This window comes from Helianthus annuus, chromosome 4, assembly GCF_002127325.2.
Source record: "Helianthus annuus cultivar XRQ/B chromosome 4, HanXRQr2.0-SUNRISE, whole genome shotgun sequence".
In the NCBI taxonomy this organism is placed as follows: domain Eukaryota; kingdom Viridiplantae; phylum Streptophyta; class Magnoliopsida; order Asterales; family Asteraceae; genus Helianthus; species Helianthus annuus.
The window spans coordinates 173,729,986-173,749,467 of NC_035436.2; the positions used below are offsets into that span (position 1 = coordinate 173,729,986).

The 19,482-nt window shown below is 37.9% G+C and overlaps 1 protein-coding gene across 1 annotated transcript; it reads right to left on the reverse strand.

Annotated features, from left to right (window-relative positions):
• Positions 1 to 80: 80 nt before the first annotated feature.
• LOC110937071 (pectinesterase) lies at positions 81 to 5,249 on the reverse strand. The gene is made up of 2 exons (XM_022179481.2): positions 4,134 to 5,249; positions 81 to 991 (listed from the first exon to the last, which is right to left on the reverse strand). The coding sequence occupies exons 1-2, from the start codon at positions 5,203 to 5,205 to the stop codon at positions 276 to 278; spliced, it is 1,788 nt and encodes a 595-aa protein (XP_022035173.1). The 5' UTR covers positions 5,206 to 5,249; the 3' UTR covers positions 81 to 275.
• Positions 5,250 to 19,482: the final 14,233 nt, after the last annotated feature.

A 19,482-nucleotide genomic window follows, 5' to 3' on the forward strand; every position in this document is an offset into this window, starting at 1 on the left:
CGTTGTTATAATTGGTGATCGTTAAGCCCCGTTTCACAATGTTGTGATTTTCTTCTATCTCGTGTATCACGAACTAAAAGTATCTTGATAAATAAGAATTTATTAGTTTCTTCCTTAGCAAATAAATTATTGAAACAATTTCGAGGAAGTACAAATTGTGTTCATCTACTCGACAACTCGATCTTTCTGTAATCGAGATTCGAACACAATCACTAAAATCCCTACAACAATCTGCAATTGCAACTTCTGTATGCATACAACCACCCCTAACAAACTCAACTTGAAACTGTTAAGTTCTGTTGAAGATCAAGATAGTATGGAACACCGGTACCGTTCAGCCACTCGCCTCCCTGAATAAAGTTTGCGACGGTAAACTGACTGGCCTCTGTCTCATTCGTGATCACTCTATATCCTGGCCAAGTAACCCTAGCACTTGTATTGGATCCCGGTCCTCTGTTCATATACTCCCCGTAGTAAAGCGTACTCAACGCAAAATCACCGCTCCACTCCAACCAACCCGCCGGATCAATCAAATCTCCAATATACGACCGCATGATCACTGTTTTCGAATACAACTTCCACGGCCTACCAAGGTACGATTTGAACATCGACTGGTTTGGTATAAGCTCTGATCCAGCTGCAATTTTGCACTCTAGTATCGAAATTCCAGTGTTTTGATTCGGATCGTCTCTACCTTGAGCAGTGAACATGTTCTTCTGGTTTGGTTCGGGCTGGCGGGCGTAGAAGTTAGATTTCTGGAATACGACGGCTGCATTGCCGAAGACGAAGTCGACGGTGCCGTAGATGTCACACTCGCGGTAGAATTGCCGGAGAGAGTGGACGTAGAGGGTGTCTTGATAGCCGATGAAACTGCATTGGTAGAAGATGGAGAAATCGGAGCCGCTCCGTAGTGCAACTGCTTGGTGTTTACTTGGTCCCGCGTAGTTTTCAACTGTTATACCCTTCATTATAAAATTTGCACCTACCGCAACTATAACAAGTAAACAGAGTTAGGGGAGTGTTTGGGAATGAGCTATAAATGATCCAAGCTTCTCGTGAACTGCTTGAGATTGTGTTGCTAAAAGTTTGAATTGAGCTCGGGTCTAAAAGAAGACAGTTTATTAAACAATCCAAGCTTCGTTTATTGTTAAATAATATATAAGGTAAATTTGTATTAACTTTATAATATTATGTAAACAAAATTAAATTAGTTACAACTTTATTAAACATATTTTAGATTAAATGGTCAGAGATCAAACTATTAGAAAACAGATATATCTAAAAGATCCAAGTTTTAATTTAACAAATCTATACATATAATAAAAGAAACCATGTTAGGGACACATGGCGTTCTATTAGACAATCTTTATTAATTTTCTAAATATTTATTATGAAAAGTCATTTATTGGTAATATTAAATTTAAAATTTGTAAAAGAGATTTTAATGATAAACACAAAGATAACTGATAATAATATATTAATTATTAAAATCTAAAAAAATATATTAGCGTTTTATTTAATTGGTAGTTTTAATTGTTTTTATATTTTGATGATAAGGACAAGGATAACTAATAATCACATATTAAAATAAAAATATTTATTTTAATCAGCTGTTTCGTTAAAAGGATTTATTCAATACATGTAGAATATATATATTTTTTATACATGGTATATTTAGAATCCTATTTCTAATAAAGGATCCCATTATCCCGTTTTACCCCTCCAATGAAATAATAATATTAAATCATAGTATCCAACTTATCTCTTGTATATTTAATATTTTTTACTAAAATATTTCTTTTCTTTTTTTCTGCTGATTATCCAACATCAGGTAATACTATACGTAACTTTCTAACCTAATAATAAATAAAAAAACAAAGTAAAATATTATAAACCATGTAACACACAACTCTCTAACCTAATAAAAAATAAAGTGAGATGTTACAATAAGTAAATAGTACCTCAAAATTCCTTTTGTTAGAAAACACATCTTGATGACTAAATTTTTTAACGGATTACATTATTCGTGTAAGACATGTGTTTATTCAAATCGTGCAATACATGAGTTTTTAAAAGATGTGACTATTTTATTACTTAGTATATAAAATTATATTTATTCAACCCGTGTAATACACGGGGTTCTAACCTAGTATTAAATAAACTAGAAGAAGTTCGTAGGTTCTAATATATATATTTTTTACTTTGTTTTAACAGTACTTGACAATTATGTAACGTTACTATGTTAGGTAAGTGCATTTAAATGAAGAAAGGGACCGCATGTTTAGAAACAAATACACCGACAAAGTGATTCGATAGGACTACAAGATGCATGGGCATTTCCGTGACCTACGGCCCAACTACCTGCATTTCCTTTGGATCCAATCTCTGTTTTTAAAACTTTAATACAAAACTAATATTATTTTTGTCAGTCCAACATGGATTGACTTGCTTTGTTAATCTTTATTGAACTCCTCGATGTAGCTTCGCTTTCCAAATCTTACATGTTTCTTATAAACAATATTGTTTAATACCATATTTACTGTTTCAATAATAACATGTTAGATCAAAAATAATATCAACTTCTTGTCTTCTTCTCATGGGCGTAAATAAAGAAAGGATAAAAATGTTTGGTTTTTCATTTAGAAAATGTATAGCTTATTATATTGTTTTTTTTAAGATAATGTAGGATCACAAGTCCTAACTAGAAAATATCACTGATTCATTATCAACTGTTTGTAAAGGTTATATATTACCAAATATCATATGTATTTGTTCAATAGAACCGTTATTAAAATTTGTATCAACTTCATCCAAAAATAATTATTCACTAAATCAAGACATAGAAACGTATAATCATTCTAACTTTTGTTAGGCAATGGATTTATATGTAACTTTAATATTTGTGTAATATTATATTTACCAAACCAAAATTTTTAATATTAAATGTAATCATTTAATAGAAATGGATTATGATAAATAGCCGTTCTAAAAAGATTATTTATTTAAAATACTTGAAATTTCATACATTTTATTTTTATTAATTATAACTCCTAGCACGACCATTACATCTTTTTTCCTCCACTCTAAAATCTCATATTTTAGTTCACGTTTTAAGGTAAGGATAGAGTAGTACACATAATATAAGTTTTAACATGATAGGAATTTTACTATAAGTAAAACTTCTTTGTTAAATGCAATGCAGACAGATATTTTATAATATATGATAAAATATACAACAATTATGGTGTAACGATTATAAATTTTGGTGTATATGGTATACAACAAAGGGGAATTAGCCTGTAAATAATCCAAACTAGATGTCATTTGTCATTTACAGTTTCACCTTTGAATATTCTCCCCACTAGTCCCACCTTTCACATATTCTTCCTACACTGACCCCCCTTTAAAAAAACCTTAATCAAGTTAAGGTTTTTTCCAAATTACAAACAAATTTTTTAGGGCTTTTGATCAGAACGACAATACAAGTCCATTGATGTAAAACTTACCTCGAAATGGTGCTCCAAATGACTTATTTTTTAATTGGAAATTTAAACACCCGAATTGAAGCGTTGTTTTCATCATTTGGAGGACCGTTTCGAGATAAGTTTTACATCATAGACTCGTATCGTCGTTTTGATCAAAAGCTGTAAAAAACTGTTTGTAATTTTGAAAAAAGCTTAACTCCGTTAAGGTTTTTTGACGAAGTACCGGTGAAGAAAAAATAAGTGAAAGGTGAGATGATGAGAGAAATATTTAAAGGTAGAATCCCCTGTATCAAACTACAGCTTCTTTAACCTATTTCATAAACATAAATTAAAAAATGTATAAAACATGTTTAGAAAAGTATGCGTACCCTGACCAAAAAAAAAAATCATTTATTTCCTTACCTAGTTTTCAACTGTAACCCTTTTAGGGTGTACTTATGTTTTATCTAAACACGGAAACAATACTAACATGTGATATCCATGCCCGATTTTTTTACCCACTAAACGATACTCCCAATCAATAATATCGAATCATATAATAAAACAAGTCATATATTTATATCATATGTAAGTAAAAAGTTATCGTATTTATATTTTATATCGTATGTACGTAAAAAGCAGCAGTAGTAGTAGCAGCAGAAGACTTACTAAGTGTGGCGGATCGGAAAGTAGTCCAGCCGTCGATAACATTCCGGTTTCCTTTAATCAACGTCTTCCCAATCCCATCACCAACAAACATCAAATTCTTCTTCTTGTTAGTCACGTCCACATACTCATAATACGCACCGGCTTTAATATATATAACAAATCTCGTAGCACTTGAGTTTGGTGCAGCATTCAATGCTTCACCAATCGTCGTAAAGTTGCCACTTCCGTCTTTCGCAACAACCAAATCATACGTCGTCGTTTCATTCATTCCACTCGTCACACTCGTTCCATTTGTTACATTCGTTTCCGCTTGCAATAACCGCCTGTCTCCCGGTTTCACCCAATCCGGAAACGACGACGTCGTTTCAACGTGGTTTAAAAACGATCCAGACGACGTCGTTCCGTTCATTTTCTTCAACAACGCGAGAGAGATGCTAACCTGTCGTGAAATACCTTTCAACGCCTTACGAAAATGTCGACTGATTTTCACCTGATTTTTACTACCTTCAAATCCGTCGAGACACGTGGCTTGATTCGTCATCGCTGCGCTCAGCATCGTACGGAGATCGTCATACTTCTTCGCCGGTGACGTCGACAGATCCGACACGACGGTTCGGAGCTCCGAAACAGTTTCGAGAAACAATGTGTGACAGTCCTCGAGTGCACGGATCTCGATGAGAGTGAGGTGAGGAAGTTTCCGGCGTATGTTAGTGACGTTGAAGTCGGTGGATCGGACGTCGGAGATTGTTTCGTTCACTGTAGCGGAGATTATTTCAGATAACGAAGATGAGGTGAGATCTGGTACGACTCTCGTTAGCGTGGAGACGCAGAGGTCGTGGTAGAGTGCACCTTCGCAGTGCAATACGGCCGTTGTAGTTTGGAGTCGTCTGTGACTGTGAATGTGTAACTGTAAAGGATTGTTTTGTGATGATAGTGGAAGTGTAGGGGGGGTGTTTTTAAATTTGGAGGGTGAAGAAATGAAGAGTGTGAGTAAAAGGAGGGCTGAAAATGGCATAAGGAGAAAGATAACACGACGGCGTTTTGAGGATTGGGAAGTGAGATTGGTCTGCATGTTGGTAGATGTTGTAAATGCAAAGTGAGAGAATAATAATATGGGGGTTGGATGTATAGAGATGATATATATATAGGGGATGAACACCCTTTGATTTTAATAATTTTAATTTAATGATACATCTTCTCTGACGTTGCAATAAGTTTATATTATAAAACTATTTCTTTTGAGAGATTTAGGTTCAACTTTCACTCGATGCAGAGTGATATACTGGTGGACAATGATAGAAGACAGAGAAACTTGGATTCGATCCTTGAGTCAAAACGGGTTTTACCGTCGGGTTTTCCCCGGAATTTGTGGACTTGGGTTACTTTCGAAGTATTCCGTTTGGTCCAGTGGGTGCCCCAAAATGCTCGAGATTGATTCTGTTGGCTGTTAAAAAAAATTATTGTTTAAGATTGTAATATTATTTAGAGTAAACGTTTGTTTTGCTCCTTGTGGTTTGGTCACTTTAACGGTTTTGCCTCAAACGTTTAAAAATAGTCATTTTTCTCCAATAGATTGCTATGGTTTTTCCATTTTGCTCTCTGCGGGGAGCAAAATGGAAAAGCCATAGCAAACTATTGGAGAAAAATGACTATTTTTAAAGGTTTGGGGCAAAATCGTTAAAGTGACCAAACCATAGGGAACAAAACAGAAGTTTACTCTATTATTTATGTTTTTGTTAGTACATATTGTAAACTATCTCGTAGTTTGATATAACAAAGTTTTATAACGTTACCATCTTATACTATACTTGCATAATCTGATAAAGGAAAAGAGAAAAGGACGTGTTGTATATTTATGTTCGAGAAAAATGTTTCGTTATTTTTTTCAAGTTGATTGTATCAAATGATGATAGGATAAAAGTTTAATTATTGTGTTATTTAGGCAAATAAGAAGATAATTTATTGCATACAAGGACAAAGATATGGATGTTTAAGTTAATTAATGTTTCGTTATAAAATTGTAGTTATCCATTTAAAATGATAGTGTAATTTAAGATTACGTGTTATGGATATTTATATTTATATTCACACTATGATTATTCTATAAAGGTTTGGAATACAACGTTTAATTGCAACAAATTAAAAATCAAAATGAAAGTTCGATTTTTTTAAGGTTTTGGACCAATAGGTTTGTGACAAATTAGCGCTAATTAAAATACAAAAAGGTAATCAAAGAAAGTCAAAGACAGACAATCTTTGTTAAAAAAAAGAAGACAATCTTTGGACAATTTTTGATTGTCCTATACTCCTATCACCCTAGGTGACTAGGCAGTTATGCACTTAAACTACATGTATGGTTGGAATGGCTACATCGTACATATTTTAGCGGTATTTACTAGCTATTTAGTGCATGGCATTACAAATAAATTGATCGATAGATTACAAATAAAACTAAACGTGTGATGATAAAGAGACTTGTTTATTCAGCCAAAACTTGGTTTAATGAATATGATTTTGGCGTTTAGCATATAACTGTAGTTACGTAAATGAGAAAATTCGAGCCTTGAGCTCTATCTTAAACGTGAGCTCGTCTCATGACTGACTAATTATGCAATTTTGAACTTAGGTCGTGAGTAAATCTATTATATAGTTGTATGTTAAATCAATATATTTACTAACTTATGTATATAAGAGATAGGCTCATTTTGACTCCTATTGCTCTTAAGTTGTATGAAAACTTAGCTAGACCTTGTTTATTAGAAAAACCTCCAATCTAGGCACGAGCTTGACTCAAGCTTGTCGAAGTTCGACCCAGTTCAAGACGGTCTTGAGTAGCTCACGGAAGGTTGTATATAAATGTGTTTAATTTAAATCCAACAACACTCAACAATTTGATAGGCGGTATATACATTTCTTGTATAACCTAATGTGATATTAAGTAGGGAACTTTTAACATGCCAAGTTTCTAATTAGTACTAAACTTTTTATGACTTATGCCAAGTTTCTAATTGCTGAAAGACAGTTTGGGATGTTTAGTAGCAATAGCATAAAAAAGGACTTAAATTAACACAGTTTAAGAGAACTAAGAATTTAAAGGACCAATTTTGCTAGTAAGACAAACTCAACAAATTGATCAAACAGATCAAAATGCGACCTAATTATCTCATAACAAACACAGTATGGAAAGTTGGGAGGGAGAGAATTTAGAGATTCAAATCACGTGGTAAACTTGTTGCCTAAACTTGTTTGCATGTGATATTTGGGCCTAGTGATCATCAAACGTGTTAATTTATAACTTTTAACCTATATTAAACTCTATTTTTAGGTAAAAGCAGGTAAAAGCTCATCTCATACTTTTCTTCAAACTTGAGTAAAGACAATGTAAAGAAAGACTTGATGCCATTTTAGATTAGTTAGTATTATCTAGTTTTGGCTTAACTACTTTGTAACAATATAACATAATTATTATGATGTGGTTAAATGGTATATTATAAGATAGCTGTATGTTCTTTTAATTTTTTTGGTGTTGTTTGTTTAATGGTCTAGGATGGTACTTCGTAGAGACGTAAGATTAAGGTTAAAGACTTTTAGGGGAGAGTTAGATGTGGCTTAGCGTTTGTCTTAGGGGTTTAGATTTGTAATGCTTCGCATTTTTGTACTTTCCTCATTTAGAAAGTTGTATTCACATTTCTACTTTTTGAAATTTGTATTCGTATTTCATTTCCAATCCTGTAATTCGATACTTTAATCATAATGGGAACTCACTTTTATACTCATACGTGTTACATTTTATACTTGCATTCTATACGCAATCAACCTTTAAATATGTGTTCATACGCAAAACCAAGACTTAAATTGCTTGGCAATATCAATCATACATGCATCATAATCATACATACTTTGTTACGCTTTTAATATCTAAAAATGTGCTAAAATACAAGAAAACGGCATAAAATAACCTAGTTACAAAGTGCAGAGACTAAAAGTGAACAAAACTCAAAGCTGAAAAACAGCTCCGATCACGCCACGTGACGGGGAAGTTTTGCCTGGTCGCGCGGAGCGACCAGGACCAATCCGCAGCAAGTTTTTAACACCAATCAGATTTCAAGCTTTTCCACCTCTTTTTCACCTCTAATCACCTTCTAACCTCCTTAAAACTTAAACCCTAATTTTCCCTTATAAAACCAAGTCTCCTCTAACATATTTCCACTTTCCACAACTCTAAGTTACTCTCAAACACTCCAAAATCATCAAGAAATCTCTAACTTTGGGCAGAAAGTTTCAAGTGTTTAAGTGAGATTTCAACTCACTTTCTTCTTCATTTCTTCATGTTTTATTCTTTCATTCCACTTGGATAACCTCTAGGAATGTTTCCACAAATTTACCATGGTAAACTAAGTTGGAACATCACCACATTTGAGGTCCAAAGTTGGATTAAAATTATGTTTTGGTTAGACTTTCAAACTTAACAACATTTTCAACACCTTTCTTGGATGAACATGAACCAAACCTTGTTCCCAATTAACTTACATGTTGTGGGGCTTGAGTTAAGGTATCATTCAAGAAAGTTTGAGGTGTAAACACCTTCAATCTAGTGAATCTAAGTCATCAAGTAAACTTACTAATAACAAAGCGTCCAAAATACACCAAGTCTCCAAACATTTGCCATGATTGGAATGCACTAGTCTAATTTGAGTTCCACTTGGTTACTTGATGATTTAGATGATTAGTTATTTGTACATTCTTTATTTCATTCATGACCAACCGAATCACCAACTAAGTTGATGATTTTGTGCTTTGGTGAATCCATACAATAAGGTTAAATGGATGGAATTCATCCTACCTCCATGCATGACAATATGTGACTTGGACTAAAATACTTATAAATATATATGTACTTAATATGTTAGAACCAAATCATAAAACCAACCAAACTCATGGTTAAATGTTACGTATTAGGGTCATATTCATCTTGGTCAAAGTTCCTTAAACTATGGATTCTAATGGGTTAATCGGTACTCATGAAATCACTACCAAAATAGTGTCCAAAATGAATGCTTTTAGACAAGATGTATTTTCTTGCAATATACATAATTTCATACTATCTTGAAATTGTCACACCCCCAAAATACCACATGCGGGAACCCCCGCGAGGCGTGTGACGTACCAGGATCTAGCCACCAATCACACTGAACTCATAGGTAAAATTAAAATAAAACTTTCATTTATTAACATTAAGTGTTACAATGTTACATATAATTCACAGTGTACAGGGGAAGTATAATTCATTCGTTAAGTGTTTATAAACCATATGTAAAAATCATTAATCCTGTGTTGCGATTCCATGTATCTCGACCCATGACCACTCCAGCCTCCCAGACAGCAAGTTCCAACAATATGCACCTAAAGACCTGCAAGGCATGTAACAGCGAATCAACAACAAAGTTGAGCGAGTTCACAGTTGGTTGTCCGTTTTAAAGTTGTTCCAAAAATCATAGGTTCATTCGAAAACCAGTAGTTAATCAGTTTCCTTGTTTTCTAAACCATATCCATAACCATGCTTCCCCATGTGAACCACTAGACCCGTTACCATATCGACCACTGACTGAAGTAAGTTGGTGCCCTAACGTCAATGTCTATCATCATTGACTAGTGCCCAGATCCATTAGTTCACGCCCGTCCTCTGCGGCACGGTGTGAGGCTTGTCAAACATAAATAGCGCTATCTAACTAATGACCCGCTCGCCATTGGCCCGACGATTAAGTCGATATAAATGTAAGGGACTTCATGATAGAGTTGTTGGTCTAGTATTAGCGTTGTCACCCTTCAATAAAGAGGATGTAGTACGTGTCCCCAAACCAGGAGATCGCGCAGGTTCCGTGTTGCCACCCTTTAATAAAGAGGATGTAGTACGTGTTCCAAACCAGGAGATCACGCAGTTTCCGATTAAGTTTTTTACCCATTCCCAACCACCGGGAATCCCATGCCTTGTAGAAAGTGTGAACTCACCTCGGTTTGCTCGGTATGATTAGTTACTTGTTTACGTTCACAGTTGGTCAACCAATCCTAGCATAGTTACCAATGGTAATAAGATTATATGCACATAATTCATGTATTCCACATTCACATTACATAAATAGCGGACACATAACCATACATCATTATCCAAGTTGTAATAGGAGATCACATGTCACGCTGATCCTTGACAGTGTGTAACAATCATTCAGGTCTCGCGCAAAGCTCACATCAGATGCTCGTGTTTCACAATAATTCATATCAACAGTTCAATTTTCGTTTACATAATATGCAAATTCACAGAGCTGGAACAGTTCACTACATGTGTGGCCCAATAGATAGCAGCCCAATATTATGTGTCATATTCCAATTGTGCGACTAGTTTGTAATTCGCTGAAATCATGGGATTGGTTACGTTACCTATATTCAGTTATTTTCAGGAATTATTCCAAATTCATCTCTAATACTAAGCCAAGACCAATTCACATTTTAATACAGATCAAACAGTTTAACTTCCCTGAATTCGTATGGACACCCATCATTACTAAATCATGAACATCAATCAACATATAGTTATCATGCAGGTTAGGGTCGAGCCCCATGGTAACATTACATAAATAGACTCCTAAACTCCTCTATTCATTAGCGTATGCCACCCCCTTATTGCCTTTCGATTGTACATGCACTTCTACCTAGTGAACACCCAAAACCTTCTGATTATATATATCCTAGCAACCCATCATGCACCCACCCATGACTTACCTACTATCTTTAAAATTATCATGCATACAGTTCATTGGAGATCATTCATCATGCAGTTCGAAGTCATGCATCCAACATACAATACACACATTACAAATTGTTCTGCTAATGAAGGCATTCTGACGAAACTCCATGTTTCGTCGACAACAGGTCATGATGAAACTCTATGTTACGTCGGCAACATGTTATGACGAAACTCTATGTTTTGTCGAGGTAGGTTGTGATGAAACATCACCATGTTTCGTCGTCCACAGAGTCAGAGATTCGTCAAGTGCTAAAGCGACGAAACCCCTATCTGTGTTTGTGATCTTCAGCTAAACTCTAGTCACCGTCTAACGATCTATCATTATCTTTGCAATAACTAATTCACATGCTCCATTCAGGAATCATGTGATCCTCGTTCACAGCAAACCGACCAACATGACTATTCTATCAGCTAATCATTATCATCAACATAAATTTACCACATAGTACTAGTAACTATCACTGACAACATTGATAGGGTCACATGGGCCACCATTTTTGATATCATCTCCACTATGTTTGATAACATCAAGATTACATCACATGGAAAAATCCATATATTCATAAATCATAACATTCACTAACCTGATTGTGAACTACAAGAATGCCGACGTCGAGGGGGGTAGGGTTTCGATATGAAGAGACTGCCGTCCAAGATAGAGGGTTGAGAAAAGAGTAGGGTTTGCAAGAAGGGTTGTGACATCTAATACATAATGCACGTAAATAATAGGGAGGGGGCTAGGCTCGGTTTGGGCCTGAGATAATACAAGGAGCCACAAACAACTTATTATGAGTGCACACAATGGTCGGCCCAAATCTCTTATTTCCATTAAGGTAGAGTACGGGTGTAAGTTCGGGTTGGGTCTCATACGTAGGTCTAGGGTGTGGCCTCCGGCCCAAAGTGTATGTGTTAAGTAAGTTTTGCGGCCCACTTGTGTAAAATAGTTCGCGGCCCAACCAATTTGGTTCTCTAAATTAATTGGACGACACACAAAAACGTTTAACAATTTTATGTATAGTTAATCAGAAATGCGGGAACTCTCGAACCAACTCCAGGAGTTACTTGAAAAAGGCTTTATTCGCCCGAGCACCTCTCCTTGGGCGCACCAGTCCTTTTCGTCAAAAAGAAGGATGGGTCGTTCAGGATGTGTATCGACTATCGGGAATTGCATAAGTTGAACATCAAGAACTGATACCCTCTACCTCGCATCGACGATTTGTTTGATCAGCTGCAAGGTGCTACGTGTTTCTCGAAGATCGATCTACGCTCAGGCTATCATCAACTACGTATTCAGGAAGAAGATATACCCAAAACTGCCTTTCGCACTCGTTACGGCCACTATGAGTTCGTTGTTATGCCTTTTGGTTTATCCAACGCACCCGCGGTTTTCATGGGTCTGATGAATCGTGTGTGTAAGCCGTATCTTGACCGTTTCGTCATCGTGTTCATCGACGACATCTTGGTATATTCCAAATTGAAAGCCGAACACGCGCAACATCTACGTTTGGTTCTCGAGTTACTCCAGGGGAACCAACTCTATGCCAAGTTCTCCAAGTGCGAATTCTGGTTAGAAGAGGTGCAGTTTCTGGGTCACATCGTGAAGAGTCAAGGTATCCATGTCCACCCTGCGAAGATCGAAGCAGTTAAGAGTTGGATTATGCCAAAGAACCCGTCTGAAGTCCGTTCTTTCCTCGGATTAGCGGGCTATTATCGACTATTTATCGAAGGATTCTCTAAGATCGCTGTGCCGCTTACCGCTCTTACGCATAAAGACAGGTCTTTTGTTTGGGGAACCGAACAAGAATCTGCTTTCCAAACCCTCAAGCATAAGCTTTGCAATGCTCCTGTTCTCTCATTGCCCGATGGGAACGACGATTTCATTGTCTACTGTGATGCTTCCAACCTTGGCCTTGGTTGTGTCCTCATGCAACGAGACAAGGTTATAGCTTACGTTTCTCGACAGCTCAAAATCCACGAGAAGAACTACACAACCCATGATCTCGAGCTAGGCGCGGTTGTCTTTGCATTAAAGATATGGCGACACTATCTGTATGGTACCAAGTGTACGATCTTCACCGATCACAAGAGTTTACAACACATCTTTAACCAGAGAGAACTCAATATGCATCAACGCCGATGGGTAGAACTCCTCAACGATTACGACTGTGAGATTCGTTAGGCAAGGCAAATGTCGTTGCCGACGCGCTCAGCAGACGGAGTTATTTGCTTAGTACTCGTAATACCCAAGCCCAACATGATCTCGAAACCCTCATCCGCGAAGCCCAACATGCTTGCTTTAATGAACACACCTTGAAGAAGGAGAGAATCTATCACGATGGAGCTCAGCTTGTAAGCAAATCAAATGGGATCTTCTATTTTCTGGACCGAATTTGGATCCCTAAGCGGACCGAATTACGAAAGATTTTAATGGATGAAGCCCACAAATCTCGGTATTCTATACATCCCGGTGCCGATAAAATGTACCAGGACCTTCGCTACAAGTACTGGTGGCCGGGTATGAAAAGGGATATCGCTCTCTATGTCGGAAGATGCTTGACTTGTGCTAGGGTCAAGGCTGAACATCAAAGACCCTCTGGCTTACTCGAACAACCGCCAATTCCTATATGGAAGTGGGAGAGTATAGCTATGGATTTCATAACCAAGCTTCCACCCACGTCATCAGGTCACGACAGCATTTGGGTTGTCGTTGATCGTTTGACCAAATCAGCCCACTTTTTGCCGATACGAGAAGACTACAAGGTGGAACGATTAGCCCGAATCTACACCGACGAGATCATTTGTAATCATGGTACGCTTCGTGACATCATCTCTGACCGTGATGCTCGGTTTACGTCGCGATTTGTGGGAAACGTTTCAAGCAGCTCTCGGTACGTCGCTTAACCTAAGTACCGCATTCCATCCTCAAACCGACGGACAGACTGAAAGAATGATCCGTACTCTTGAAGACATGCTCTGTGCGTGTGTCATAGACTTGGGTGGTAATTGGAACAAATACCTGCCGTTAGTCGAATTCTCGTACAATAACAGTTATCATACCCGCATCCAGATGGCACCATTCGAGGCCCTATATGGAAGAAGATGTCGATCACCTATTGTATGGCACGAGATCGGTCACTCGCAATTAACCGGTCCTGAGAGAAAAGTTAACGACTGAAAAAGTCCTCCAGATTCGAAACAACTTGTCGAAAGCTCGGGATAGACAGAAAAGTTACGCCGATAGAAGACGCAAGCCCCTAGAATTTGACGTTGGCGACTACGTACTCCTAAAGGTATCACCTTGGAAGGGTGTGGTCAGATTCGGCAAGAAAGGGAAACTAGCGCCTCGATATGTTGGACCTTTTAAGATTCTGGAAAGGATCGGAAAAGTCGCCTACAGACTCGAACTACCGGAGGAACTCAGTAACGTCCACCCGACTTTCCATGTGTCAAACCTCCAAAAGTGCCTAGCAGATCATGATTTGATTGTACCCCTCGACGACCTTCAAATAAACGAAACGCTACACTTCGTGGAGACGCCTGTCGAAATCATGGATCGCTAAACCAAGCAACTCAGGCGCTCGCGCATTCCTATTGTGAAAGTCCGATGGAAGGCAAACGAGGCGCAGAGTTCACTTGGGAACTCGAAAGCGACATGAAGGCGAAGTACCCACAGTTGTTCAAATGAAAGTCTAGAGGGAGAAAGTAGCAAAAGGTGATTCACGGTGCTGTGCAGCTTTCAGCCTAATTTCGGGACGAAATTTCCTAAACAAGGGGAGGCTGTAACACCCCGTGTTACCGAATGTCAAAGTCAAAGTTAAGATTGACTTCTTTGACCATAGTTAGTCTATATTATGTTTGCGATTACGTTAGTTGTATTATGTGGAGTAAGTGTTGTTAATCAAAGTAATCGAATGATCAAATCAATGCGAAACGCTAAACGACTGTGAATGATAGGAAGTAACAACGCGATAAAGTCAATTAATCGATAATCGTGCTAATCTAATCATCATCGAACTCGAGACTCGAATTACGCGAATTCTGGTGTTAGTATACGTGTGTGTGTGCCTTATGTGTTACTTGTGCGTGTTCACTTTATGTTATGTGTGGTAATCAATCGAAACTCGAATCGAAACTCGAAACTCAATCGAACTCAATCAAAATCGAATTATGATAATTGGTGGCGAAAAGACAGCGCGAGACATAGGTGATTGTATGTTAGATATAGTGGTTGGGATTAAAAGTAATTTGAATAGGAAAATCTATCGTATTCTCATCAATCGCAATCGAAATCGAAATATCAAAAATCGTCGCACCGAACGCTCGAATCAGGCAACTGAACGATCAGGCTCTCAGTCGATCGAACAGCCCAGTCGATCGGACTGCTGTCCGATCGGACAGGCTGTCCGATCGGGGTGCCTGACTGATCGGGCAGCCCTTTCCTCTTTTGGAAGCCTATAAATACCCCTTGTCACTTTCAAACTTTCTACTTTTGGAAACCTTTGACCGACCAGCTCGTGCTCCCCTCCTTTTGTCAGATTCCTTCCGATTCCGGTAAGATTTCATCCTAAATCTTGTATTTTCTTGATCTATACACACTCCTACACCTTTCTATCTTTCAAATCTTACTTTTTAACCGTGAAATCATCAAGATTCAAGTGTTCTAGGATGATGTCATCATGGTGTTCTTGAAGAACTTCATGTTTTGGCTTCAATCCGCCAAGAATAACTTGGATCTAGCCGATTTCCACATAAACAAACAAAGATCTATCATAGATCTAAACATTTACATGGTGAAAAGGATTGAGAGAATGTTTTCCAACTTTCTTCCAACTCTTTTACACTCAATGCCCTCAAACCGGTAGAAACGGAGTTTGAACCGACTCACTTATCATCCTAGTAGTTGTGCGGTTCAAGATTCGGGTTCTATCCACGAGATTCACCGACTTCGGGTTAAACGTTAAACTCCATTTCGAACAGCTCACCGGCCGGGTTTGGGTGATTCCTGTCCGAGCAGGAGAAATAAGTAAGGACGGGGGTTCTGTGGTTCAACTCGTGTCAAAGTACCTCGATATAACGTCAAACAATCAAAACAGCCAAGTGTTAGACGAACCGGCCGACCAGGTCAAGAAGCTGACCGATCGGGCTGGCTGTCCGAACGGACAGCCCAGCCGATCGGATAAGCCAGCCGATCGACCAGGCCAACCGATCGGCTAGCACATGGCCCCACACTTTAACAAATTCATGAAGTCTAGTATTGAACGAAGTGTTGTTTGATCGGACTACAGTCTGATTTGAATTACTCTTCGGATCATGAGATACTATGCTTCAACACTTAATCGATTTTCAACTTGTTCAACACGTTGGAGTGCCACCCGATCGGTCGAGCCGTTCGACCAGGTGACACCCTGATAAGAACTTGTTGTTGAAGTACCTAACCGATCGGTTAAGCCGGCCGATCGAGCGGTCCGTTCGATCGATCGACCTGCAAGGTAAGGATACTCCACTGTTTTCAAATACTACAACGAAAACCTCAAAAGGTCAAACCATCATACACAAACACATCCTTCTCAAAGGAAGAAACAAGCCACTCGAACAGTTCATCCGATCGGCCTACTGACTGACCGAACAGACTGTCCGAACGGACTGGTTAACCGAACGATCAAGCCATCCGATCGGACCTACCGTCCGATCGACCAGTCTGTCCGACCCACCGACACTTTTTTACATTTTACGCGTTGCTTATCGTTATGCTATCGAACTATTCAGGCTAACCCTACTCTCAAGTGCTCCCTTCAATCCACCAATCACTGTAAGTATACTCGATCCCTTTTTGCTTTTAGCACTTTTGGGTGTTACATACATTCCTTATTCTAAATCACAATCGAACACACTACTCAATTATTTCAAGCGCTAACCGTTACCGCATGTATTACGTGACTAAATGAATGCTTGTTGTTATGTTTACACGTGGAATGTTGTCTACCTGCCTTAACGACGATAGTACTATAGTTTGGACTCAGCACCCGTTCACACGGGGGTTGTTAAGAACAATTACTTGCATGGATTACGGTGGTAGTCATGTATTGCAAACTGCCTCGGGCAGTCAACCCGCAGTCATTGGTATCGATATATCCATGTCGATAATTAACATGCTTCGTTTTCCTCTGTGTACGTGCTGGTTATGCGTAAACTATTTCGAACTCTATTATGCTATTATCAAACTTGTATGCTCACCTTTACATTTTATGTATTGACTTTATTTTAACGTATGTGATAGGTGTTTAAGACGCTTATCTGCTAGGAAGGCGAAGCTAGAATAAGAGTCTAGAGCATAGTTATCTGTAGATCTTGCAGCTTGAGTCTCTAGACATAGATAAACAATAGTTATATTTAAATCTGAGTTGTCGGAACAGAATATTTGGCTAGATTATATCTGTAATAATTTGTTTGCTATTTGAGGTACGGTATTGGACGTATCATATAAATTGAATAGTAATGATAGTTGTTATGGAAACTTCTGGACAATCTATTTCGCTCAGTGCCACGCCCCGATGATTCCGCCATCGGTTGGGGTGTGACACTATAGGAGTAGCACACTGCCCGTTGATGGGTCTATGTTAAGTAATACAATCATACAAACGGTCTATATGTGATGCATGCTAATTCATGTTATGTTTATGCCTTAGTATACGTTTTTGCCATGTGGATCTCGTTAAATTCTTTTATACATATGCCCGTACCCTAGACTTGTATGCTCACCAATGCATTTTTGTGTTGACATGTTACTTTAATATATATTGTAGGTTTATTATGATGCGTGGAAAGAATCTAGTAGGATGGCTAGAAACGCACCTAGTTTAAATTCTATGTTTTGTTGTTATTAATTTGTTGTTATTTGCTTCCAAACAATGTATTCGAACCTTTCGAAATGAAATGAAATTCGTTATTTAAACTATTGTCACAAGACCTGTCACACCTCGATATTTTCAACAACACTCGGTGGGCCCGGTTGGGGTATACATGATGAGATTGTTATTAAATACACGATATAGCACAATTTGAGAGTTTCCGGAAACGTGTCATTATATAATTCGACACGATTTTTACGAGGTGTTACATCCTCACCCCCTTAAAAGAAATCTCGACCTCGAGATTTTATTCAAAAAGATGAGGGTACTTTTGTCGCATAGTGCACTCAACCTCCCATGTATACTCGGGGCCACGACGGGCATCCCGTTTAACCTTCACAATAGGTATAAATTTCCTTCGGAGCTTCTTAACCTGTCGGTCCTCGATCGAAATCGGTTTCTCAACAAACCTCGGGTTTTCATCAATTTGCACATCATGAAGTCTCGAACAATCTCGTTTTTGTCTCACTCTGATGTTTCCGCCATCGGTTGGGGTGTAACAGATTGGTATCAGAGTCATAACTATAAGCAATTAGGGAAAATTGTCTTGCTTTTTGACCTAGGCTATAGTTTAGAAACCTACTTGACCATTCTTGTTATCATGTCTAAATACTTAAATTCTCCTTATTTTGCTTCTCATCTTATCTTTATCTTAAATATACAAAGTCTTTCCCAAGATAAACTATAATACACTCACTAATATGTGAAGACACTCTTATTTCATAAACGAGACCATCTCACCAAAATAGGCCTAACCCCCCTTCTAGCGAAATCCCTCAATCCGCGTTATCAATTGTTTTACAAAATTGTACCATCAAGTTAGGAGTGACTTCCATACCTTGATAGGGAATTTCCCATTCCAAATCTAGTGGACCCTTACCAACGAGTTGGAATTAGTTCCTTACCTCGTTTGGTAAGTACTAACCACACTTAGGGTATGATGTTGCCAAGTTAGGAGTGAAACTCACATCTTGATAACTAGTCTCACTCTTCGATTTTCAATCCCGCCTGTAACACCCCAGTGTTTCGGAAGTCAAAGTAAAGATTGAAGTCAAAGGAGGAAAAGATTGCTAATTTCAATCTGTCTCTCCTTGCTCAATCCCTGTTTTGACTTCTTTGACTTATAGTCAGTCTATTTAATGTTTTTACGTTAGTTGTATTATGTGGAGTAATTAGTTAAATCGAAGTAATCGAATGTTTATCGCTACGAACCGCTTTACGACTGTGAATAATAGGAAGTAACAATGCGATAAAGTTAATTAAATGCTAATCAATCAAATCAAATCAACATCGCGCTCGCAAACTCGAATAACGCATTTTGGTGATTATTATACGTGTGTGTGCCATATGTGTTACTTGTGCGTGTTTATTTGTGTTATGTGTGGTAATCGGTCGAATCGCAATCGAAACTCAAAACGCAATTGAATTCAATCGCAAACGAATCCCAATCGCAAAGCGAATACGAATTAAGGATGATTATATGTTGATATAGTATGATAATTAGTGGAGAAGAGATAGTGCGCGATATGAGTAGTTGGGATTAAACGTAATTTGACTAGGAAACTCTATCGCATCGCAACGCTCGCAATCAAAATCGAAACAGCAAAACTCGTTGCACCGAACACTCGAAACAGGCGAC